This window comes from Nilaparvata lugens, chromosome 7 (assembly GCF_014356525.2).
Source record: "Nilaparvata lugens isolate BPH chromosome 7, ASM1435652v1, whole genome shotgun sequence".
Lineage (NCBI taxonomy): Eukaryota > Metazoa > Arthropoda > Insecta > Hemiptera > Delphacidae > Nilaparvata > Nilaparvata lugens.
The window spans coordinates 10,552,016-10,579,936 of record NC_052510.1 but is presented as its reverse complement, the minus strand read 5'-3'; the positions used below and the strand labels follow the sequence as shown (position 1 = coordinate 10,579,936).

Below are 27,921 nucleotides of genomic sequence, written 5' to 3'. Positions count from 1 at the left end.
TTTAGCTTATATTCGAACAGCATGGAAAGTTGAAACTATCCATCCTTCAAACAGACAATTCAATTATTTTAGGCTGTTCCTATAAACAAGTCTCATCAATTGAGTTTAAGGTGTGATCCTGAGTGCGTAATCAATGAAATTCTTCACTATGGAATTGATCTCTCCCAATACATAGCTTTCTACTTAGCCAGAATAATATCGTATAATGAAATGTTATTTAAAACACTTATTTCCAATTTTTTCTAATAAGATCAATAATATAATATGACAATAAGTTTTTATCCTCAGCTTTTAACAATATATTTATTGTAGAGAACAATAATCCTATTGATGTGATTGTTTTCCATCATCACCACTCATTCTCACAAGTCTTCATGAACTCTACTTGTGGTCGAAACTCTCATCCAAGATATTACCGGAGATATAATACTCCTACTAGATAAATGTGTCAATCAATAATATTGACAATACATTATTTGCAAATAAATCAATATGTGTTACTTATGATAAAATATTGTTGAGTCTAGACAGCCTAGCAGACAACTCCGGGTGGGAGAGAGGTAGTGGCCTACTCAGGTCTGTGATATTAGGCCTACTAAGGATAATAATAAGCAGCATATCCCATAAATATTCCATAATACTCGTATAACTATCGCCTATATAGTATTTGCAACCACTAATAATAAATATTGTTGGGTCTTGAGTACAGGTCTAGACAGTATAGCCGATAACTTCATGAATTTGATAAGAGCGTAGGTTCATGGTATTGAAAAATATATCAATAATGATAATAATAGGCCTATTTGAGGAATAAACCAATGATGCCCAATACAGTATTTGCAACTACCAATAATAAATATTGTTGAGTCAGGTCTAGACAGCCCAGCAGACAACTTTGAGTGAATAATTCACTTGAATTCTCCGTCTGTTGTCACCAAAACTGATCTTCTCTTGGAAAACAATAATGATGGCAGTCAGTGCGTCACTGATCCACTCAGTTCGTGACTCAACAGTGAATTATTACAACGATTTTCCGGGAACTCATCAAAAATTGAATCGAAAAGACAAGAAGGGTAATGGATTTCCACTGTCTAGACGAGTTTTCCGAGAAACGGCGCTCGAAATATTGTGGCTGAGTTTCTAGAACCGAATACAAAGAAAAACGCGGGAAAATGGTGGAGAAAAGTCTGGTTCAAAAGGTCAAGTTTATTGGAGAACGTGAGACATGCCGACAAGTCCACAAATCACTCATGGATCGGACCTGGTCCTCCGCCACCCCTCGCCTCCAGTCCATCCATCACTCAATCAATCCATTTTGTTGGCAGCTATTGTAAATGTATGAGCTTGGCTGAACAATTATTGCTTCCTGGCCTTGCTTCTGTATTCGTGTTTTATTTGTATTTTCTATTCGGTTTCAAGATAACCATCGACAATATCAACAATTTATCCTTATTCAGTTGCAATTTACTTGTATTTTTGGGAAGGCCAACTCATTTAGGGATGATTGTTGAGAGTAATATAGTGATGGACTATGATGCAATACGAATTTCAACTATTCGCAAGAGTACTGTTATTTATTGCCTCCATTATACACTATTCTCCTACTAACTGATACTTTAACTGATACTAACGATAACTTTACTCTTACTCCTAAGGATAACTGATACTTTGGTAAATTGAAATATGTATTTCTTCTTAATTGCACTCGACAATTCGCATCCTATAGTATCTTTGAAGTCTAGAGAGGGTCTAGAAAGAGTCTAGAGTGGTCTGGAGAGTCATAACAACAGTCTGTTATCGCTGCACCGAACATGAGTTCTATTTATATTTCTATTGTCACATTGTGACTGACAGCCTATAGTCTCATCTCTCACCTTATTACTCATGTACAAGTTATAGACTAGTATCATTAGCAATGAAAACTCGATCATCTAGGCTACCAAAATTATCTCTCTCGCAAAAGTTATAAACTCGTGATTTCTTGCATTCAACTTAATATCAATAAAGTGCTCCTGTGATTGTAAATGTTCAACATTAAAATTCTCTTTCTCAATCTGCCAACATGCTTTATCTAAGGTATCAAGCTTGAAATGCTGAAATACTATAAAACTTCTACAATCTTATCAATAATAATGCAATAATATGGAGTTTATCGATTATTGAAAACACAAATTGAAATTTAAATTTGTGTTCTTATTATGGAAAATTACCACAAAATCACAACTTCTTTAATTTCCTAATTTAGTTTCAAATTGTCCAAATATTATAAATAGGTTATGTCCATTTCAATTTCTATACCAAATCACAATCTGAAAATATAAATTAGAATAAAACAAACAATTTCAAATTTGGATGGATTGATAATAGAACTTCCCATTTAAACTATTTTATCAAGTAGCGGAGAAATTGGATTCCAAGACTACGTTCCTCGCCTAATTTACGTTCCTAATTTATCATTTTTATGGAATAGGCATAGTTCCGTTGTTGGTAGCCATTTCAATATCAGTTCTATTTATGAATGATTCGAAGCCAAAAGTCGCCATTCCGTTGTTGGCTACTCCATTAATGAAAAACACTATGATGAATCCTAGAAATAGGAGAAAATTCTATCCTATTGAGTTTGAGATTGAGGATGACTGCGATATATTTAGGCCACCATATTTGATTGATAGAAGAAGAATATTAATCAGCATTATTACTCATATGAATGATATTGATAGATGAACTGAAATTTAATATAGTTGTCTTATTTACAATAATCGATAACCTTACAGTTGTGTTGTGAGTGATCAATAGCCTGTTTTTTCTTCTCCGATCGTTGTATTGTTTGCGCTAACCTAATAAATAAATTAATAAATAAAATTGAGGTATGCCTCCTAGTAGTATAAGACGTTCTACTTGATCCGATCGTGTCAAGTATTTCTGATGAAGCATATAACTTTCAATCAACTTATTATCAAATATTTGGTCCAGAGTATCATCTTGTTTCATGCTGAATAGGTTATCCACTCTTTCTATCTGCAGAATGGGTAAACGTGTTAGGTGATAGCAGAGTGCCCTATATATTTGTTTCCTACTATGTTTTCAATAAGCTAAATCTTATCAAATTATCTTCTTCATCTTAGCTGCTGTAAATATAATATAATAATAACATAATGAAATATCGTTGAGTGATTTGAGTCACTGTAAATATAATATAATAATAACATAATGAAATATCGTTGAGTGATTTGATTCACTACCTCCGTAATCAAAGCCATAGTGCATGACAGGTGGTTGATGGTAACGTCAGCACAGGTAGGGCTCCTACACTAATAAAGACACTAGCTGATGTAGATAAGCTGAAATCAACGAATTCTTATTGGTTTAGGTGTCCTACCTGTGCTGACGTCACCAGAATGCACTATGACTTTGTTTACGGAGGTAGTGTTTGAGTAGGCCTACACCTGATTTCATGAATAACTGTACCCCGAATAGATTGTTACTTACATTCATCAAACTTTCTAAATGAAGTTTCATACACTCACCCAATCGTGTTCAAGATCCATCAGGCAGTGTTCACTGAACTTATAATTTAAAATCAATGCACTGGCTCATGTTCAGTTGCATGACAGGTAAATATCAAAATTACATTCATTCGCAAATGACATTACATTAACCAATGAGATTGTACATATTTTCGAGATATTCATTGGTTCCAAAATTCAATCAACTTTCTTCGAATCAACCGGTCACAAGAACTTTCCATTGCAAATCACCGTAAACTCCTTATAAAACGAATATACTTCGTTATAACGTATCTTGAGGACCTTTGAACCCTTGTACACTAGCCACAATGTGTAAAAATCAATTACTAAGTATACACCGATACAGAAACTTTTCGATTAAGTCCACAACAAACTTTATATTGAGTCTCGATTATTCACTTGTCATAGAACTCACTGCCTAGAATTTACAATTGCATGATTGTGAGCTAACATTGCATAGAACTCACAACTGCAAATTTGAGACCAACTTTCTGTAGGATGCAGTCAAACTCTGTAAATTAGATTGCTCAACCTACAATTTTGAATGAACTCAAATATTATGTAGTAAAAATTCGAAAATCATTCACTATATGAGTTATACTCCGGTGCTTGAAAGAAATAACGAAACCGACTTTTGAAATAGTCTCTCAAACTACTTTTTGGAGTCCATTGAACTTTCATTTCTTCAATACTTTAACCACAAATTTCAAAATCACCGAACAATACTTCACGAGGGTACTTGGCACAATATCGGAACCGATCTTATCAGCTTGAAATCGTCTCTCGAACTACGTGTTGAAGTCGAGGGACTTTCAGTTTTTTCAGTGATCTAGCCTTGGCAGAGGAGTCTAGGATAGGATAGGACCAGCCAGCCACCCAAAAGGCACGCATCTTCATGCGGCATGCACTATGACATGTCTCTCGAACGGCAAACGACACGAAACCTAGTCATAGACATAGGCCAAGTCAATATCCTAGACTTGCAGGTGTATTCTTCACCCGAGGGACACAGACTTGTGTGTGTACAGTTTCATGCAACGCCATGAGAATTGAACGCATGCGAGATCGAATATACTTTTCCGAACGGTATCGTGATATTTATCGGTCTCTCCGTCACTAAACACCTCTTTGTCGATTGTTTTTCTCTCTTTCTTCTGAGTTGTTCTCGTGCTTGACAAATTCATCACGAGCACAGACAATTAGCGTCTATTTCACAAGAAACGTTTAGTGGGTATTGGCATCTAGACACGATCGTTGTCTCTTCCCGTGAGAATTAGTACCTTTGTATCATAGAATAAACAATCTATTTCGTGTATTTTTTCCTCTTCAATCATCTGCACATATTTTCCTCTGTAGTCTATCTTGGAATAACCAGTCTATTTCTTATATTTGCGCCGATCATATACATCTTCCATGATCTTTATGATTGTATTCTATAGTACTCATCTTTTTTGCTATCCATGACGAACTATGAGTTAATGATTCCATTTTGAGCTATTATGACGACACTACAGTTTAATTTTTTAAATAATAATTATTAAAAACTAGTACTCACGTGGAATGCTTTCGGATTTTTTCAAATCCGAAAATGGATTTGAGGGTTGAAAATGAATTTGAAAAAGCCGAAAGGGCTCCACGTGAGTACTAGTTTTCAATAACTACTGTATTATTCAAAAAATTAAACTGTAGTGTCGTCATAACAATTCAATAACGGATTTTATAGTTATTAGTAAAGGGTGGATTCATTGAGTTTGCAAATTAGTTAGTGGCAAGGTAGTTTTCGATTGTCCATATTCTAATGAATGATTTTAAGTAATGGAAGATTTATATTATTGCCAAACAGGCTACAATCTTATGGGAAGTTTGTTTATTCAGAAAACAGGAGTGAAATGGAACAATCGTTGGCCTACGCTTATCTAATCAATAGGGTACTAACCATCACAATATGAGCAGCTACCGTTTAAATGTACAGAGTCAATAAGTCGATTGATTAGGGCCACAATATTTTATCTTATGCATTTTCCAATGTAGAACGAGTACTTTGTAATGTAGCTAACATTTTTCTTTGATGAGTTTTGTCTCAAAAGCTATTGAACGACTTATCATAGAAAATAACCAATAAGCCAATAACCAATAATAATAGTTTTCACTTCAAGCAAACTTTCGACTACTTTCGAAAATATTATTTCTTTGGAGTCGTCAAACTTATTCTTCCAATATCAATAGAATATTTAGGGATCTATGGAAATTGGAATGGATATTGTAGTCAAGTTGAATGGATGGGACAATAAAATAATTCTGAATAGATCCAAATTCAAGTGAACAGAAATAGGAGAACAATCACTTATACCCAGGCACGGCCCTAGGGACTTTGCCGCCCTGGGCGAGATCGGCAACCGCCCCCCCCCCCACTCAAAAGTATCCCGTCTAATTGTTAATCCCGGTTCCACCCCTTCCTTGAGGGATCGCCCAACTTTACTATCGTGTCTCTGCTGTAATGCGATCGCGCCATTCGCACCACAGAGTCTCAGGAAACTAAATAATATTTTGTACTAGGAGTCCCAAGTGTAACTGTAAAATTATACATTATAAATTATTTTTGTTTCAAACTGTTTTATGTTTCCGGTTGCAGATATATTTTTATAAGCCGACTAAAATTTACCCGAAGGTTATCAGCTGTTTAAGTTACAATTTATTGACATTTAAACAAATATTTGATAAATATGAATATTGGGGAACAGTAACACAATATAATCTGATTAAACTATTTTTATGTTCGAAACAGGTACACATGAAGAAAACAGGCTGTGCAAAGGCTAAAAATAAACTTTCTACTGATGATATTTTTAAAAGTTTTTCGATTTGTGTATTATCAAGCTATCAAAATGAAAAAGTTCTTTTAGGAAAACATTTTTCCCAATCATTACTTTTTAAGACATGAGCGCCTAAAGTTTAAATTTTTGGGACAGAACATTTCAAATTCGGTACAAGATAATCCATGAAACTCAAAGGAATTCTTCATGGTATTGTTGATTGAATAAAACAAAACTTTCTGATAATATCTGATTTAAAGGAAGTTATTCAATTTACTAAAAATTACCAAAAATAACGTTTAGTTGAGTCTTTTTTTGTCGTTTTTGGTAAATTGAATAACTTTATCAAAAATTGATATTTTCAGAAAATTTTTGTTTATTCAATCAACTGCACATATTTTCCTCTGTAGTCTATCTTGGAATAACCAGTCTATTTCTTATATTTGCGCCGATAATATACATCTTCCATGCTCTTTATATTTGCGCCAATCATATACATCTTCCATGCTCTTTATGGATTTTATAGTACTCATCCATTTTTCTATCCATTACGAGCTGCGAGTTAATAATTCAATTTTGAACTATTATGACGATACTACAGTCTAATTTTTCGAATAATGGTTATTAAAAACTAGTACTCACGTGAAGCGCTTTCGGATTTTTTCAAATCCAAAAATGGATTTGAGTATTGGAAATGAATTTGAAAAGATCCGAAAGAGCTCCACGTGAGTACTAGTTTTCAATAACTACTGTATTATTCAAAAAAATAAACTGTAGTGTCGTCATAACAATTCAATAACGGATTTTATAGTTATTAGTAAAGGGTGGATTCATTGAGTTTGCAAATTTGTTAGTGACAAGGCGGTTTTTGATTGGCCGTATTTCAATGAATGATTTTAAGTAATGGTAGATTCGTATTATTGCCAAACAGGCTACAATCTTATGGGAAGTTCGGTTATTCAGAAAAAAAACAGTAGTAAAATGGAACAATCGTTGGCCTAGGCTTATCTAATCAATAGGGTACTAACCATCACAATATGAGTATCTACCGTTTAAATTTACAGAGTCAATAAGTCGATTGATTAGGGCCACAGTATTTTATCTTATGCATTTTCCAATGTAGAACGAGTACTTTGTAATGTAGCTAACATTGTTCTTTGATGAGTTTTGTCTCAAAAAGCTATTGAACGGCTTATCATAGAAAATAACCAATAAGCCAATAACCAATAATAATAGTTTTCACTTCAAGCAAACTTTTGACTACTTTCGAAAATATTATTTCTTTGGACTCGTCAAACTTATTCTTCCAATATCAATAGAATATTTAGGGATCTATGAAAATTGGAATGGATATTGTAGTCAAGTTGAATGGATGGGACAATAAAATTCTGAATAGATCCAAATTCAAGTTAACAGAAATAGGAAACAATCACTTTTACCTTTCACTTGCTTCCTTATTTGAATGTTTAAGTCGTTAAAAACATTATTTTAGTATCACTCACTACTGTAACAGTTTCCAACTATTTTTTTTCAATTATTGAATTCTCCACTAACGAGCTACTCTATATGACAATATACAGACTGAGTTTAAATTGAATAAATTCACAGGAAATTTTCAATTTTGGTTTCCACTGTTCTAATTCACTCGAAACTCCCTTGCCCAGCAGATAGGTTACGTTTCGCATCCTTGAATCCTTGAACAAAAAGCTATAATTCAAAATTCAGCCTCGATTTAGCCATTATTGCTATTGTGCAACTCCATGAACTGAATAATAGCTGGTTACTGATTATTCCAATTTGAAACTTCTCCGACCACACTATTTCAATTCTGCATCGTATAATATTTTATAGTTTGTGAAACTGAATCAAGCTCTTTCCTTTTCTCAGTTTGCATTGATTCCATGAAATGCTATGAACAATGTGGAATGGGATATAAACTGGCTCTTTTATTTGTTATTTCCAGTTGAACTTTCAGTATCCAGTTTGTATGGAACCAAGTCTTGCAATAAACAATATTTATAAAAATCAATCAACTAAAAGCTAGAAGAATATATGAGCCAACAATGATGTATCTAATTCACGTCTTCCTACTGAGTTCCGAATGGGGAGTTTTGACTTCATATTATAGTTTTGTGATAAATAATTGTTCTAAGGATAAAGAGAATAACTAGTAAGCTACTTGTTATTTTTTTAATTGATAATAGTTTTGATTTGACAGGGTGTAATCTAAACTTTGAAACTATAGTAGACTATAGTTAATAGTCTACTCTTCATAATTGGACAAAGCTAATGGATACCATCAATGGAATCTACTCCTGATAATGAACAGACCAGAGTGAAGAAGGAATCTCAAAGTTCATTTCACATTTTCAAGAATGATTATTGTGATAGAATGATGAAAAATCCTAGCCGCTCCAGTCGATAGCATCTCTCCAATATCGTTAATATCATACGAAGAATGTTTTATTCTTGTTTGATATAATATTTGTGGCCAGGAGACCGGATTTTATTCCTGAGAAAAGCTCATCAAATACCAATCTAAAAAGATAGTAAAAGTAGACGTGTTTATTACTATTAGTTACAAATTACTAAGACTTGGAGAGGTATTTTATAAACCGAAGTTTGAATTCCTTACGTATTTTGACAAATTACAATGTAATATAGGAATTCTCCCCATTCATTATTCAGCATATAGACTCGAAATGTTGGTATGAACTCGTATCATATTATGAGGGACAAATTTGAATATGATGTTACTCATCATAAGTTTACATTACAGTAGATTTCAACTGTGGCGAACTGACTTTTAACGAGAAAAGTTCCAGTTGAAAACTTGCCAGTGATCGATCATGTGGGCCCCAGGAGACAGGAACCACTCTGAGTGATCTAGAATATTTTCGAAAGTACTCTACTTGGACGAAAAGTTTCTAGATTATTTTTTTTAGTTTTTGACGTTCGTGACCAAGAAACCGGCTTTCTCACGTGTTTTCCTTCATCAAATTCGTCAAATGGTGATGTGTGATTCGGCATTCAAAAAGGAAAAGATATAAAAAACTAGATTCATGAATAGAAGGCCACCGGCAAGACCTGCAGCTTTCGTGTCGGATAATTCTGGAATCGAGGGAAAAGTAGTCTTGTGAAAAGAGAGGATAAAGACAGACAAAAGGGAGAATAGATTATTGTGGTGCCTTTGTTGTTTCTCATCTTGTTCGATAATTTGTCGGCGGATAATAATTGACTGGTTCAAAGTCTGAATGCTGAGGGCTGAGGGGATGAGGGGATGATTCTTAGTTTGACTCCGAGACCAATTTACCTGTCAGAGACACATCAAACTCGGATGAGATTCAGGTCTGTAATATTCGCTCCGTTTCCTATCCGTTTCTCCGACAATAATCACCACTAATTTGGAATAAATTCGCTTGGCGCTGTGACGATTAGATGTATTTTAGAGCAATCACTGGTCGCAACTGAAATTATAAACCAATGGGGAAACTTTTGATCTTTGCGTTGACTGTAGCCTATTTGAAATTGGTTTAGTTTACCTGGAGGGTTTTGATTGGAATGGAGAAAGTCAAAGTTCTGTCAAAACTATTGGAATTCAAATTCAAATTCAAATTCAAATTTATTTATTCCACACTCATAAATACATATACGTACATGAATCAAACAAAGCTCAACATGACAATACAATCCAACCAAAGTGTAATAATAATAAACGGTAAGTGAAAAAACCACTGGTATAAGATGACTCTTGTTCGCCAGTGGGAGTAGGAGATGAAATTATAATACGCTTAACCTGATTTAGCACAGAAGCAAATATTTTTACAGAATAGTAAATTATGAAACGAAGAATCGAAACAAAATTCACAACAAAAAAATTAAAAAATTCTCTCGAGTATCTTAATATACTATATAACTATGGTATTCTCTTATTCATATAGTGATCCATAAATACAGTGTAAACAGGGTATATAGAACGCATTTCATGGTAAATGGGAAGAGGGAAAATCATAATATTCTTATAAAAACAACAAAATTCACAAAATATTTAAATTGAAAATAAAAAATTCTGGCAAATCGTAATTCCCCATACGAAAAAAATAACAAAATATTCAAATTGGAATAGAAATTCTGGCAAATCGTAATACTTATACGAAAAAAAACACAAAATATTCAAATTGAAAAAAAATCTTGGCAAATCGCAATTCCTGTACGAAAAAAAAACACAAAATATTCAAATCAAAATGAAAATTCTGGCAAATCCAATCTCTTATGTTATTAGGGACAGTTTTGATACATGGTAATTTATTGATTTTTTTAAAATATTTTACAATAAATCCGTTATGTTTGATAGATTTTATAAATTCAATTTTATTAAATAGCTTGAGTTCTGCAGATTCCATCACATTCAATACTGCCTAACTCAATGAACAGTTCACTCCTAATATCGGGGCGAACCCCCGAGCTCCGCTCGTTATTTTTATTTATTGATAAACAGAACACAATATTCTCTAAAATGATCGTGTTTATATTCTACAGCTGGCTATACGTCAGCTTATGAATTTCGGGAATGCGATATTTTGATTTTCCACAGAATCACTCGCTCACTTTTTACTATCCATAGACGACGAAAGTCTCAGCTGTTTCAGCCAAAGATGAATAAAATTATAATTTCAATGTCGTTCAGCTCGTTTTCCCAAGGATGAGACCTAGTGCAATCGAATTTTTATATCATAAACCTACTATTTTTCAAATTTCGTGAAAATCGTTAGAGCCGTTTTCGAGATCCGTTGAACATAAATAACCAGATATAAAAATAACCAGATAACCAGATATAAAAATATAAACAGATATACAGAAATTGCTCGCTTAATATAATAGGATATCCTCAGCTCAAATGCATTTCAGTTGAGGTGTAGTTACCGATTTTCTGATACAAGCTCTATTACTCCAGCAATAGAATTCTTATGGGAGCAACGGAGCTTTTAGGTTTGATTCGAAATTTTCTAAATGTCAATGTAGGGGCTCACCAACGAAACACAGCATTTGTAGAGCTATACGGTAAATGAAAATATTAGGCCTATAGGCCTACTATAGGGTTTTCCATTAAGCGTTATAATACTTAATCCTTTGAAATTGAATACAAGGTGTGTGTGAGATATTGATGGATTTTTTTTTGTTTTTTGTTTGAAAGATCTATCAATGCATGGAATATGATAGGCTAATGTTCAAATGGCTGCCTCGGTGGCCGCGCTAATGTTCAAATGGCTGCCTCGGTGGCCGCGCTAATGTTCAAATGGCTGCCTCGGTGGCCGCGCTAATGTTCAAATGGCTGTCTCGGTGGCCGCGCTAATGTTCAAATGGCTGCCTCGGTGGCCGCGCTAATGTTCAAATGGCTGCCTCGGTGGCCGCGCTAATGTTCAAATGGCTGCCTCGGTGGCCGCGCTAATGTTCAAATGGCTGCCTTGGTGGCCGCGCTAATGTTCAAATGGCTGCCTCGGTGGCCGCGCTAATGTTCAAATGGCTGCCTCGGTGGCCGCGCTAATGTTCAAATGGCTGCCTCGGTGGCCGCATGATGGTGGGAATCCGAGGAGCCTATTTTCAATTTTCCATCGAGCTGAATCTTATTGATGGCTCGAGTAATGTTGACATTTCTTGGCTTCGATAGTCCACGACTTATTGGCATAAACCTGTCACTTAGCATGACCCACCAAGAAAAAGTAAAGCGGACTCAAATCGCACAATCTTTGTGGCCAGTTAACATCGCCTCACCATGAAATAATCATCTATGGGAGTCGCACATCCAGAATTTCAACAATATTGTTCTGTCGCTGTCTGGCACATTGAACCGTCTTGCTTGAGTCAATAATTGTCCAGATCCATATTTTCCAGCTCAGGCCACAAGATGTCGATAATCATTAACCAAGCTGTATTAGACCTAACCAAGTAGGAGTAAGAAAAGCCGAGCTCTTATGCGAGATGACTGCCGCTGATTCTCCTGCACATTTCCATATCCAGTGACTGTTCTTGGCTGACCTATAGTGAGGTCCACGTTATAATGGCAGTGTTTGATTATTAATGGTATATTGCTATCATTCAACAAAGCGATAGCGCTATCTCTTTCTCGCTTTGCTCTGTTGCCAGATCGTCTTTTAACAATGTAGAATTAATTATAAATTAACAAAATAATTCATCTAAGTTATGAAAATTCATTATGAAATTATTAAAAAATATAATTTCTTGCTCAATAAAATATAATTGATTATTTTAAACGAGAATGAACCGTTAATTACATCAATAAACCTGTATCAGCTACTGAATATAGACGGCATTGACAATACAGAGGATCGGCAACGTTTTCCTCCTATATCTTTCTCCACTGCCATTATAACGTGGACCTCACTATAGGCTTATTATGCTATTTCATGATTTTTCAGAGCCAAATAAATGTTTCATATTTTTCATAGTATATTCCTTGATTTAATTTCCTTAATCCAACCCATTTATCATATCTTCTAACCTTATAATATGTTATACTGGATATTTGTGGATATATTTAATGAATTGCGTCGTATTCCTCTTTTATTGTAGGATTCTGCCAAAAGATATGTCATTAAGGATCATATTGGATTTTGTCTGTAAAGCTGGCCACCAATGATTGAATTGAACATCATCAGCAAGAGGCTCGGTAACCAATGCATCTTTCATGGCACCAAGACCGTGCCATCTTTAACCACTTTGAGCATTAACAATATTATGAGGATATTATAGGCTATGCAATATTAGCATAACCTATAAGGGAATGTTTATTGATGTTTTCAAGGTGAAATCAAATCAAATTTATTTCCATTCAGAAACAGTTAACAAACATAAATAGAAAGAGTGCATAAAGAGAATGGAATTCTGCTTTTAAATGTGGATGTAAGTGCTGGTATCTGAAATATTTCGATAATTTCAGATGATAAACACAGTAAACGGGAACAAAAGAATTAAACCTCCAAGAAATAAGGAAACTGCACATGTTTATTGCAATGCATTATTGCTCATAGACTCCTAGACTGTTTGACAAGCCAAAAGAGGATAGAAATCCAAATGATAATAACTACTTTTTGTGTAGTTGAGAAGTTGATGTTGTGGTAATTATTCATATTAGATGAAAAGACAGAAATTTTGACAATTTCTTGTATTTTTATTTAAGATAATAACTATTTCAGTTTCAGTTTCTAACTAATACTTTGAGTTAATTTCAGATAAAAAATTGCAATATATCAAATGATTCTGAATAACCCCATCATACTCCTATTAAATAGCAGGTGCCAAACCCCGAAACTTTTCTTAACTAAAACTTTCACTTCTAACCAACTTCTTTGCAACTCTAAACATAATCCAAATTTGAATAATCAATTTAAAACAAATCTTATAATATTCAGTCTCGAAGAAATTTTATGCTGCATCAACCAGAAACCCAACAAAAATAGAAGTACGCTCTTCGACCAACTCGTAAATGGCTGCTCTCTTTACGAGAAATTTCTAATTTAAGAAAAGAGTTGCAGCAACAGGCTCAGAGACGGTCTTTCTTTGATGTTCAAAGTAGGTCTACGTATTGATAAAACAAAACCAAGTAGTAAAACGTTTATATATGCTACAACCTTGACTACTTTTCATTTAATGACTATTTTATATTGGGAAAACCCGTTATATTATTTCCGGGGATTTCAGTATAAACTGTTATAAAACAGGAAAATTCTGGGTAATTTTGTTCATTGCCATTGGCAACACTGACAGACAGACAGACGACGAAAACAAACAGATCGTAGGTAGTACATAAACTTGTCAACTCATGTTTATCTTGTGATTTTTAAATTTAATAAAAAATCAATCATTACAAAATAATGGTGTCAACTAACCCTGAGAATATACTTCCCGTTATATACATTCAAAGTAACTGGGATGAAGTTATTCAGTGAGTACTTTATGATCTAATGTGAAAGTGAGGTTAGATTTTACAAATTTTAATTTAGATTGTCTGAACATGCAGTAGGCCTATTCTGCATTTTTTTTAATTTTTGCATTAAATGCACCATAATTCAGAAAAATTTATAAAGATAAATTTCAACTAGACAATTTATTACATTCTATTTTTTGTAATATTCTAAACCATAGGTCTAACTTTAATCTTATAATTTGTTTCCTGTACCTTACGTTATCTTTACAAATCAAAAACTTTATATATTATGCTGTTATTGCCAGAGTAATAAAATGCTAATAACAACGTAACAATTTGTTAAATGGCCCACCTACCTGGTGTCAAACTTTCAGTTGTAATCGACATAATACTAACCTAAACTCCAGATTGGTTGTCCTAGGCCATTTAACAACATTTGCACCTAAAGTGCTTTTTGTCTTTTTTTCAATCGGTAGCTAATTTACTGTTATATACATCTGTAAAATCTTAATTTTACAGATATAAATCTTAGCCATCATGAATGAGTTATTTCGTTTACAAATTTTAATGATAGTGTATTGTATCGTCTGGTGGAGTTTTAAGGTAGTTTATACACCACATAGAAATCCTGGGTCTGCTGAGGGAAAACAGAAAGTAGGAATTTATCGCTTCTGATTCTTTTATTTTTAATGAAGACCTGATAAATATGTAAGATAAAATATAATAAAAATGATTTGAAAATAATAATAATGCGTTTCTGTTCATAGCTTGGTCATAGGTATGGCCACAAGTGAACAAATCAAGAACAATGAAAAAAACGTCTTAAGACAGGTCAAGAACAAAAGTTACTAGTGAAAACGAGACATACCAAGCAGCAAGACTAATGCAAGAAGTATTTACTCACAGTCTGAGGATCACAATCAAAGAACTCCCTCAGAGAATAAAAGGGGTTCTGCTAACGGAAAGCCCTCAGCCTCCTCTTCAAAACCGTCTCTGGCAGAGTCCTGGCTGAAACTGGCAGCTTGTCCAAAATTGTAACTGGCTGCTAGATGAGGCTGCTCTGTCATCCCCAATGCAGCCAGTTAGAATTTTGGACAAGCTACAGTTTCAGCCAAGACTCTGCCAGAGACGGTTTTGAAGAGGAGGCTGAGGGCTTCCCTTCAGGAGAACCCTTTAATAAGCTAAGTTAATTGGAGCTTTATTTTTTTTAAATAAATGATTTGAAAAACTCAGTCCAGCCCAAACATATTCATCAGTTGATGAACAGAACCAATTTAACAATAATGCAGTACTATCCACTTTGTACTTCATGTCGTTGCCAAAGACTGGTGCTCATATACGTCTTCTTCAATTCAATACCACACTACAATAAAATGGTATCCTAATTCTCATAACTACTGTTTTTTTCTTTTTTCAGAAAACTTGATGGAAAAGTTTGGGTGATATCTAAAAGAAAAGGTGAGTTAGAGACCTGTATAGCTATTTATCATCTTATCCAAAATTAGGTAAGGAAGCGTTTGGTTCCGTGGTTGTGTTGCTATTTCCTTATATGTTTGCTGCTTCCTTTGAAAGGATGAAAACTGCAGAATCCGACTCCGCTTAATGTAATTTATGAGTCTAAAAATTGCTTAACAATGGCACTAAACTCATCTAAAGTATTGGATCCTTTCATCACCTATGCACAATGCACTATGTATTAAAATTTCTTCATTTCAATAACATAAAAACCTACAATTTGCAAACAAAAGCCTGCATATAGCAGTCGTCATTTTCTAACCCAATTTATTGAAATATAACATACCATAGAACGTGATTAAAAGTTTTTACCTTCCGGCAGTCGCTCTTTGTAAAAAGTACAAAAGTATCAAGTTTTTTGCTACACAAAACTATTGAATGGAGTGGTGTCAGTGAATGAGTCACCTATGCATTCCAAAAGTTTCCTCCCATCACTCCACTGAGTTGCAATATCAACCGAACAATGGTTCAGTCTTTAGGTGCCATTTAGTCGCGACAGTGCATAAGTCGCACTGTGCATAAGATAGGGAAAGACTGTATACGGGGAACTGTAAACGAACCAATAACCAAGAATTGATTGCTTTGTTTGATGTACCTTATTGGGCTATGAAATGTTAATCATCCAAATGTTCATAGACGTAAGTAAAATAATCCAAGAAGATGGAAAACGTAATTATACGATTAATTAATATGTTTTGACAGTAAACAGAGTACATAACACTTGGAAAATTGGATGTTGTAAAAAATACAACACGCGACTGCTCGTGTGATTGAATAGGGCGCGACTACCGGAAGGTTAAACTAACACTTACAATCAAGTAAGTTCAGCCAGACAAAAATATGGACGTATAATCGACTGTAATAAGTAATTATTGATTGTCTCATCTTATATATAATCTTAAACAGCTTTATAAACTCATACTATCATAAAAAATTTATCTTGTTTTAAAAAAATTCTAATTATGTACCTGTTTTGATTTTGAAGGATGCAAAAATGTTGAGGGAAATCTGCGCACTGTGAGCCTGGACAGTTCAGGCCTTCCTCAACTCAAAAGCGACGATGGATTCAAAGCTGAGTCAGTGGCTAAAAACATCCTACGAGTCGAACACATCGCGTCTGGATCGAAAATCTCATTCCTCTCTGCTACAAGAATTTACTCCGATATGCACAAAAAAGCTGTAAGTTGACACCTTTCAAATAATTTTATCAAATTACGTATCAAGTCTCCTTGGTGAAACTAGATTATTTAAAAATTTGACTAAGTACATATTGAATTACTGTTCCATTTTTATATCGATTAAAGTTCCATTTATACTTTATTTGTCATTTCTCAAAATAATCATAAAACACACGATTTTTCACTTTAACAACGACACGCAGTCAATTAAGTAGTTAAAATTTAATAAACAATATTTTCAATCGTAGAGTGTAGAGCTTTCGAGTTTCATGAACTCATGTTCAACAGTTGTGTATCAACCATAGGAGTTTTGAATGGATCAAGAAACCATTTCTACCAAATCATCTCAACCAAGAAATCATCTCTAATCCTAAAATATATATAAATTCCAACTTATATAGATATCATTCTACAAATCTTACAAATTATGCCTTCCTCAGATCTATAATTTTCCTGTTGACTGTTATTTTTCGATTGATTATACGAATCATACAAATTATGCCTTCTTCAGGACTATAATACTGTATTCCTCTTGACTGTTTCAAATGAATTTATATAGACAGAGATCCAAAGTCACCAGTACATTGTTAAAGAATGTATGAGTAGATATTACGAATTCGTAGTATTTCTAATTATAGTTATGAAAATGTTATGTGACAAATTTTACAGATTTCTCAATTTTACAGATTAGAAGCTTAGCTATAACCTCGACTGATCTGAGTATTTCTTACTGCGATGAAGGCAACCTAATCGTCTGGGACCACAATAGAGGAGTTTTGAAAGTAAGTAGTACCCTGAATTGGTTCTTGGTTCTTGTCCTGTGTTTGGTTTCACCAAGCTTGTTCAAGACATTTGAACATGATCAATTCGGGTTCACTTGACAAGTGTGCACTGGAATTATTTGACAATGATAAACACTAAATTATCGTTAGTCATAAAAAGCATATGTTCCAGTGCACTTGTTTTAAACACGTTCATGGGTTATAGGTTATACTGGTTACAAGTATTGCTTATATAGAGGTTTATAGGTACAACAAATTAACTTGGATCAATATCACTGACCTCCCATCTTCAAGTATAAAGATCTCTAAAATAAGTTTATAATGTGTTTACGCAATTTATCCAGCAAATGCTGTTCATGAATAGAGACTTCTGAATACTGAAAGAATATTAACTAGTCCTAGTAAATAGAAGCCATAGTTGTCGGTAAAAAATATTCTAATGAAGAATTAAGTTTATCTTCTATTTATATATAAAAGCGAAATGGCACTCACTCACTGACTGACTGACTCACTCACTCACTCACTCGCAGAACTAAAAATCTACCGGACCAAAAACGTTCAAATTTGTTAGGTATTTTCAGTTGGCCCTTCAGAGGCGCACTAAGAACGGATTTGGAAAAATTTCCAAATCAGTGTTTTTTAGCGTTTTTTCAGCTTTATTGAGAACAAATAAACAGAAAATGTTCAAATTTAGTACAGAAGCTCAGCTAGGGTTAATAATGTTGTGTTGGAAGGAATTTGCAATAACGTCAAAGATACGCCCAAAATTAGCGTTTTCTCAGCTTTATTGAGAACAAATGGACAGAAAATGTTCAAATTTAGTGCAGAAGCTCAGCTAGGGTGTAATAATGTTGTGTTAAGCTGCGTACACATATTCGCGCTTCCAACCCGCACCGAGCACGCTCCTCCCTCGTACCGCCCTCGAACCACAGTCGCTCCTCCCACGCACCCATCATGAACGTTACGGAAGATGTTAGATCTTCTCGCGTTCCCCGGCCGAACCACTGTTGCTCGCCGGTCGATCATCAATCGCTCTGCTGGAGTGACGTTCGGTTGCGGAGCAGAGCGACAGTCTGTACGCACCTTTAGAAGGAATTTGCAATAACGTCTCAAAGATACGCCCAAAATTAGCATTTTTCCAGCGTTTTTTGCTTTTTCTCAGATTTATCGAGAACAAATGAACAGAAATTGTTCAAATTTAGTACAGAAGCTAAGCTAGCGTGTAATAATGTTGTGTTAGAAGGAATTTGTAATAACGCCAAAGATACGCCCAAAATCTGCGTTTTTTGCGTTTTCTCAGCTTTATCGAGAACAAATGAACAGAAAATGTTCAAATCTACTACAGAAGCTCAGCTGGGGTGTAATAATGTTTTGTTAGAAGTAATTTGAAATAACGCCAAAAATACGCCCAAAATTAGCGTTTTTTTTTTGCGTTTCCTCAACTCTTCCATCAAGTAATAGACAGAAAATGTTCAAATTTGGTACAGAGGTTTAGCTAGAGTCTGAAAATTTTGTGATGAGGTGACTTTAATATTTCATCAAAGATACGCCCAAAATCAGCGTTTCTCTAACGGTTTTCTCAGCTTTTCTGCGTTTTCTCACCTTTTCCAATAATTGATGGAAAAGTGCAGGCGAGCGAATCGAGCCCGCTGATCTCATTTTTGGACGATCCAGTCGGGGGTCCAGGAGGCGGAGCCCCCTGGCTAGACGAATAGAAGCCATAGTTGTCGGTAAAAAATATTCTAATGAAGAATTAAGTTTATAACTTATATATCCATTGTTGATTTAAATTAACATGAATTGTCGTTGAATTGCAGAGAAAGCTGGAAGGTCACATCGGTGATGTGTACAAGTGCCGATTTTTCCCGTCAGAGAAAGTGGTACTCTCGTGTGGCCAGGATTTATCGCTGAAGATCTGGGACATTAATACGGGCTACTGTGTCTCATTGAAAGGCCACCACCAGGCTGTCACCGACTTCGCCATCATAGATGTCGGCAGGAACATTGTATCAGTTAGCAAGTAAGCTCTCACATTATGCCAACTTCTCATAGATCTCACTGATTCCGCCATTGTAGATATGGGGAGAAACATAATAATATCTCACAAAAATCACTTCACTTATATATAAATCCAAATGAAAACAATATAAAAACTTTTTCCTCCACCTACTGTCTAAAGGAATTACTTTACTCCCTGAAACATAATACTAAAGTGTCAATTTTTCGCTCTCGGTAGTAAAAAACAGAAAAACTCCCTAGGGAGGAAAAGTGACTCCATTTAAATAACATGGGAAGCATCTCTATTTTAAAACTTATATTGTAATAGGTTAGAAGGTCTAAGCTCAGATGAGAAAGCATAATAGAGGTGTCTGTCATTGAGTCAACTGAATTCAATACCACAACCAGAAATTTGATCAACTCATGAAATATATGTTTGTATGATATTATATTCTTAATATTAGTAGACGATAAGAATTTATACAATTTTAAAAATATTTTATTCTATTCAAAATACCAGCCAACAAATATTTTTGATCTGCAATTCAAATCTGAACCGCGTGATCTGGAGTCAGCCATTTTTGGTAGACGCCCATCTGATATAATTGTTACAACTTTTGCCGATAGATCGCGCGATCGGCAGTGCCAATCAGACGACCGGTTTTTAGGTTTCAGATTTTAGGTTATGTTGTTAGGAAACATTGTCACCAATACGTAAGTTATTAAAATGATATTATTTGCAGTTTCTATAAAAAAATGTAGATGGAGGAAAAATGTTGTGTACATCACGAGCGAAAAATACTTTTTCTCCCTCAGGAAAATTGCTGCCCTCGGCTTCGCCTCGGGCTTCAAACTTTTTCCCACAGGGAGACAAAGTCGTACTTTTCACTCTAGATATACAAATAACTATTAACGACTAGTTACGACCGTTGGTCATTTTCTTGAATGACCATGGCCAATGGCAATGGCCATATCGTTAAAATATTTTCAAGTTTTTAATAAAAGGGCACTAAAATTTCAATATTGTTTTTATTTTAATATCTCACATTATGCCAAGTTCATAGATCTCATTGATTCCGCCATTGTAGATATGGTGCGAATCATCAAATCAGTTAGCAAGTAAGCTCAAATTATGCTCACTTCATAAATCATTGTTTCATCTTAGCTCATTTATCATCATCATCCGTCTCATTAACCACGCACAAGCCTTGAACTCATGTGGGCATCATCCTCAGTAAACAAATCTTACCCATTTTCTTCTTGTGTTCATCGTGTTGAGGAACATTGTTCAGTGAGATTCACTTTGATCTATCAGCATTGAAATGCTAACGATTTGAAATTAATCTCATTTTACCTGTAACATTATTAGTTTATTAATTAGTTTTTGATCTTCATTGTGGGAGACTCAACTTCCCATATGCCTTCTCATAATACATCCGTTATTTAAACCCTTTGCAGGGATTTGTGACAGAAATTTCCCATATAAAAATAGCTACAGGTCGGCCTTGTCTCTCCACCATAATATACTATAATTATAAAATTATATTATAATTTCAAATTAGGTGCAAAACAACTTTGTAGCTCTTCGGCAATTTGAATACATAATTCGGATTTTCGATACAATCTTAATAGAATTAATATTGAATTATTCATTAATTTAAGGCACTAGTAAATTTCTATCAATAATTTCGTCGTTCATTTTGTACTATAATTATTGTACATCATCCTATAACTGAAAGGCTCTACTCACATTATACAGTAGTGAGATCCACGTTATAAAGTCAAAGGAAATGATAGGACAACAGGGTTGCCAACTCTCTTGTTTCAACGCCTTCCACAGTATATAGCTGTGATTCAAGTTATCCCTATATCTGATAGAATATTGAGCATTATAATAAAGAATATTGAGCTTTCTTGATAGTAATTATCAATTATATTCAATTCGTCAAGAAATATATCTCCCAATGACTTCGTAATAGATTCACATAATTGAGATGAAATATTTTCGTAATTCATTAAATTTATACTCTGTCTAAGACCAACCTGGTAACGTTACAAAGCTATAAGAGGATAGAGCTATCTGCTTTGTCTAATGAAAGACAATGATAAAAATCTGGTGTGGCGCACTCACACAACTTTCCTTGCCGTTATGAAAATTGATCACCTGACGCTAGTGTTCCCGCGCATCTCAAGTCTACTATTTAAAGATTTGAGCCAGCTGGTGACAGGGCAATAACGCTGGAGACACACATGAGGTCAGCTATCTCTTCATAGTGAATGATTTAATAGAATCAACAATAATTTGCAATTGAATAATCACATTTTCTCGAATTTAAAGCTTATTTTCAATTTTAGGTGAAAATGTTACTGAACATTAATTGTAGAGATTTTCATGCTCAATCTACTCCACTTGGATTTTTTTTTGTTTCAATTGTATCTGAAGCATGATAATTGGGAATCTATCTTCATTGATGAGGCGGAGCTCCTGAAATTTTTACAGATATGGGACTTGTGGCAGTTGATAGAGCTTATCGATTACTATTTTAGGTATGAATTTGATCAAAATCGTTGGAGCCGTTTCCGAGAAATTCACGAAAAACCCTGTTTTTGAAAACATTTTCGCCATTTTAGCCGCCATCTTGGATTGCATTTGATCGAAATTGTTCGTGTCGGATCCTTATAGTGAAAGGACCTTAAGTTCCAAATTTCAAGTCATTCCGTTAATTGGGAGATGAGATATCGTGTACACAGACGCACATACACTCATACACACACACACACACACACATACAGACCAATACCCAAAAACCAGTTTTTTGGACTCAGGGGACCTTGAAACGTATAGAAATTTAGAAATTGGGGTACCTTAATTTTTTTCGGAAAGCAATACTTTCCTTACCTGTGGTAATAGGGCAAGGAAAGTAACAAACCAATGTTAATCAGGTGCTAATTTTATAACGTGAATGTCACTACAGCGCGACTTAAATTGTACGTCTCCAGTCGTGGATACTCCAGTCTCACGGAACGCGAGTTACTTGTCATGCTCATTGACACTACTCTAGTTGCCAGTGGCCGTTCAACTAATTTGAAATTCTAATCATCGGCTTATTTATATCAAGCTTTATCGTGATCCTCAAGTATCGTGATCTTCTAAAGGTGCGTACAGATTTACGCGCCGCGAACATGAGCAATTCACCTTTAATCAGCTGATGCCAAGCTTTTCATATCTTTATCTTACCGTTTCTGTAAAATTACAGATATAGTCAGCTGATTAAAAGTGAATTGCTCATGTTCGCGGCGCGTATATCTGTACGCACCTTAAGATTTGCCTAATCTGAGCAGCACCATTTGAAAACACATGCTGCGTCGCCGAGTTACTGAGACTTGAGTAAGTCGAGCCAGTGTGAGTATAGCCAAAGGCTACTCAATTCAATTTTCATTCCTGATACCAGTAATCCGACTGCAGTTTGAACAGCTACGAAGATTATTGAGTAATTGTTCAAGTAGAAAGTAACTGTAGTTAATATCATCATTTACATATCATAGAACAACACCAAATACTTGGGAATAATCATTGATAAGCATTTGAAATGGAGAGACCATATTTCATATTTATGTTCTAGGTTGAGGAAGACGCTGTATAAGTTTGTTCAACTGAGAAATATTTTTACAGTTGAGCAAATTAAAATGGTTTTCTTTGCGCTTGTGCAGTCAGTTGTGCGATATGGTATAATTGGCTGGGGTGGTTGTGGTGTTACCGTTCTTAAGCCTCTTATAGTATTGTATAAGAAAATTATTAAAATATGCTTGAAAAAACCGGTTAGATATCCAACAAATTTGCTGTATAAAGAATTTAATGTTCTCAGTATTGAGCACTTGTATAATCTTGACCTAGCTTGTTTTGTCTATTTGTGGCCCAATAGATTCCCTATAGCCCCTCATGGCGGCTATGTTACTCGTAGACAATCTGAGAGATTTTTGCCAGAACCACCTTGTAGAACAGCGGCTGCCAGTGCTCATGCAGCGTATTATGGTCCTAGACTTTTAAACCGTCTGTTGCTTGAAGTTTCTGGAGCATCCCAATGTATACGAATTTGTTATTATTCTTTCACTTTCAAAACTTTTAGACAGTATCTTCGACATTACTTATTAGGAAGACAAAATGAAGACTAATTTTGATTTATTTCTCAAATCTGTTTGTAAATCTCAATTCTATTCTTAAAATACATATCTTACTTAGTATAACAGAGCAGAAGAGAATTTGTTGTTTTATTTTTAAATATTGGTGATCTTTATCTTTGATGTAGAACATATAGTTGAATCTCAATTAGGCCTATACTGATTACAAGAGCAACATTTGTATGAAAATAGCATAAGAGAATGGAATTTTCTTTTTCTTTTTTTCTTGATATTGTAATGTAAAATTATAAAATCTAATTATGTTATTAATATTACGATGTATATTAGTATCTTATGCTATCCAACATTCTAGAGATACACCATCCCTCATCACAAGCTTTGCTTAAAGAGGGATGCAACAATATTATTTAGAATATGATATATTATGTAAACATTCATTATTTTATAAAGAATTTGTATTTTATGTTTGTAAGTATGAATTGTATATTAATTTTTTGTTGACATTAATAAATTGAATTGAATTGAAACATTGAACATTCGTTATCAGCTTCTTTTTGCCTATTAGCTACTCAAAACTTAATTTTCTAAATGAGAAAATTCGTTTGTTTCCGCAGAGATGGAAGGGTGAAATTATGGAATTGTGGAGACGCATCCTGTATTGATACTCTAGCCTGTGTGTCTTCTATTATCAATTGCTGTGCCATAACATCAGTTCCGGACGTTAGAATGCTTGGCCTACCCGATGACTCGCCAGTCAGTGAGTACAATGTTCAATTATTAAGTAGCAATTTTAATCAGAAATAATATTTAGAAAGTCAAACATTATCACTCAAGCATTTCGATTGAGAGTAGCTTCGAATCAATAATCACGAGTTGAGTTAGCATCTGTTTTTTGTTTTAGCTGACGGGAATGTTACGTGAAATGCTAAATGTTGCGCTATTGTCATTTCACGAACCATTTCCAGTAAATTACATTAAATCAAATTTGAGTTTTATATTTTTTAATGATGAACTTCATAGAGCTAACAAATAAGTATTATATTACACTTTTTGTGTAGTTGAGAAGTTGATATTGTGGTAATTATTCATATTAAATAAAAATACTAAGAAATTGTAAAAAAAAACACAGATTTATTGATAGTTAGAAAGACTGGTGTAATAACCGAAACCGGTCTAACTATCAAAAAATCTGTGGTTTTTTGACAATTTTGTAGTATTTTTATTTAATATTTTATTACAGATGAGAATAAATGAGAAATTGCATACAAATTTCATTGCAAATTGCACGTTCAAATGGTAATGAATATGAATTTGATTATTAATTATTGAACGGAAGTGCAAATTAAATTCAGTAGCAGAAGTCTTCGGGCTGATGGACAGCATTGAATTTGGAATTTCGTTTAAAAATTATTCAAGTATTAAATCCTTCTCAAGAAACTACATTTAGTAGAGTGAATAAAGGGATTTGATTTGCGTATATGGCCTATAGTTTACGACAGAAGAACTACATCATAGTGACTACCCGAAAAATGGCAGATTCAATGTGCCTATAATTTTCAGGCGAAAAAGAAGTGGGCACCAAAAACAAGATGGTGGTGTTCGGCTGCGAGAACGGCTGGCTGCACGGCGTCGCGGTGCACAGTCGACGCAAGGTGTTCGAGAGGGACACCGGTGCACCCATCAACACCATCGCCTTCCTCGACACCACCGAGCCCACGGGCCACCGGTGTCACTTCGTCACCGGACACCACAACGGTCAGCTCACGCTCTATGACGTCACCGACACCGCTCAGCCGCTCCGCATCCTTCACGATTCCAACAACGCCATCCTGCGACTGCTACCGTTTGGCTCCAAAGGTTTCCTGGCGTCCGAAGCTGACGGGTCGGTGTATTTCATTACGAATGATCTCAAAACTAAACTGTATTCGCTGACCGGGTCCAACTTTGATCCCATCTACGATCTGGCGTCTGATGGGTTGTTTGTGTACACTGCCTGTAGGGATGGGCTGATTAGGAGGTATGCCATGAAGAGGTGTCTCAAAGATTATGATGAGGAGTGGTCGTGATACTCACGATCAAAGCCATCAGCGAATTTGTGACATTCAACTTGAAGATGCTGTGAAGTTGTAGATTTTGATATGAATTCGTCGTGATTCTGAGGAAGAAAGTGATCAGTGACATTCAAATTGGAAGATGATGTGAAGTTTATTTATTTATTTACATCAATAGAAAAATTACAACAACATATAGAGGCTTACAGCTTTATGCCAAAACAAGCCTCATTGAAGTTGTAGATTATGCCCTAGTTGCACAAAAGCCTCTTTAATTTTAATCGTCATTAAATTCCACGAGAACCAATCTGATACTTATTTACGGAAAATCCGTCTCTGAATGGTTCTCGTGGCATTTAATAATGTTTAAAATTTAACAGGCTTTTGTGGACCTATGATGAGGATTCGTCGTGATACTGACGATGAAAGTGATCAGTGAATTTATTTATTTAATCATTAATTTGTGACATTCAACTTGGAGATGGAGTGATCAGTGATGACAGACAATTTGTTTGACATTCAAACAAGAAATAGGGTGGAAGTGGAGTTGTAAGATCGTCGACATTCATATTGAATTTGTATTTGTTGTTATTTTTCCCGTCTAACCTTATAATGCACGCTTTAATTATAAAATATCTATTATAAGAAATGTAATTAACTAATAATTGATGTATATCGTTTATAAGATTACAAATAGACGTGATATTGAAGTTGAAGATGGAGTTCGGATTGTTTGTCCTTTTTCCGGTTGGCCTTGCAATGCATGCTTTAATTAATAAAGAATACATAAGAAATTCAAAGCAAGAATGCAATCTGAAGAATGTCGTTCACAAGATAAAGAAGACGGGTCATGACATTGAATAATTTATGTAGATGAAATTACTGAGATATTGCAATTATTCAAATGCTAATGAATTAATTATTATTATTAAACGAAAATCCAAATTAAATGCTGTAATTCACCCCGAAGACTTCTGCTACTGCAAATATTAACAACTGGGTGAACAGCTAGATGAAAATTCAATGAGCGCTACTATTCAAAAATTATTTGTCAGCCCGGGAATCGAACCCAGTACCTCCTAATTGCCGGTCAGGAATGGGTAAGGGTTAAGGGTAAAAACCGATGTAAGGGTAAGCATTCCTGACCGGCAATTAGGAGGTACTGGGTTCGATTCCCGGGCTGACAAATCATTTTTGAAAATTAGAGCTCATCGAATTTCCATCTAGCTGTTTACCCTGTTGTCAATATTTGCAGTAGCAGAAGTCTTCGGGGTGAATTACAGCATTTAATTTGAATTTTCGTTTAATAATAATATGTAGATGAAGTTAAGTGTTTGATGTTCTTTTCTCAATTTAACCTTACACTGTAAGCTTCAACATTAATTGATCAACTATTAATGTTACAAAATGAGGAAGCAGTTGAACTGAACCATTCCAAGTTTGGAGATTTTCATTCTAAACTCTTTCAATGGTGATTTACGAGGTTTTAGATAAGATAAATATATGATGATTAAGATGATTTATTGCGGTTGAACATGATTGAATTCAATGGATCAAAACATACAGAAAAAACTTTTTGCAAAAACCTTACTTAATATTCATATTTAAAATATATTCAGTCCTATTATTTTAATGTTGGCATATAGGCTTAAATCACTTGACACGAACAAAGGAGTCCTAAACAAAATTGAATAAATAATTATTTCATCATTGATAGATAAATAAGGAAATAAATGAGATGACAGATTTCCATTCATACCTTTTATTCAATAATGTCATACATTTTAACATTAGATGAGGATAATAATTGCATCCTAATAAATATGATTTGCATTGTGAAGTACGTAAAAAATCAACAGCGAATGAATAGAAAATCTATATTAAACTTTCAGGTGATAGATATTGTGGATGTGAGAATTTAGAGCTTATCATATTTATTCAGAACGTTTTCTTCACAACATTGACTGACACT

The 27,921-nt window shown here is 34.5% G+C and overlaps 1 protein-coding gene and 1 long non-coding RNA gene across 3 annotated transcripts in view; one reads left to right on the top strand and one right to left on the bottom strand.

Annotated features, from left to right (window-relative positions):
• Positions 1–4,375, bottom strand: part of LOC120352555 — a 35,889-nt gene extending 31,514 nt beyond the window's left edge. For both annotated transcript variants that reach the window (XR_005571917.1, XR_005571916.1), the window contains exon 1: positions 3,528–4,375. This is a non-coding gene — a long non-coding RNA (uncharacterized LOC120352555). The remainder of the gene's footprint in view (positions 1–3,527) is intronic.
• Positions 4,376–14,121: 9,746 nt separating this feature from the next.
• LOC111053126 (proteasomal ATPase-associated factor 1) lies at positions 14,122–26,665 on the top strand. The gene is made up of 7 exons (XM_022339972.2): positions 14,122–14,303; positions 15,703–15,743; positions 16,786–16,979; positions 17,665–17,760; positions 19,578–19,780; positions 24,513–24,655; positions 25,459–26,665. Exons 1-7 carry the CDS (start codon positions 14,233–14,235, stop codon positions 25,962–25,964), a joined length of 1,254 nt encoding a protein of 417 aa, XP_022195664.1. The 5' UTR covers positions 14,122–14,232; the 3' UTR covers positions 25,965–26,665.
• Positions 26,666–27,921: the final 1,256 nt, after the last annotated feature.

Excerpts from the sequence above, each read along its gene's own strand:
- LOC111053126 (XM_022339972.2), top strand. The coding sequence starts at position 14,233 with ATGGTGTCAACTAACCCTGAGAATATACTTCCCGTTATATACATTCAA. Across the intron at positions 19,781-24,512 it reads AACATTGTATCAGTTAGCAA|AGATGGAAGGGTGAAATTAT; the intron begins GTAAGCTCTCAC and ends TTGTTTCCGCAG. Across the intron at positions 24,656-25,458 it reads ACCCGATGACTCGCCAGTCA|GCGAAAAAGAAGTGGGCACC; the intron begins GTGAGTACAATG and ends TATAATTTTCAG.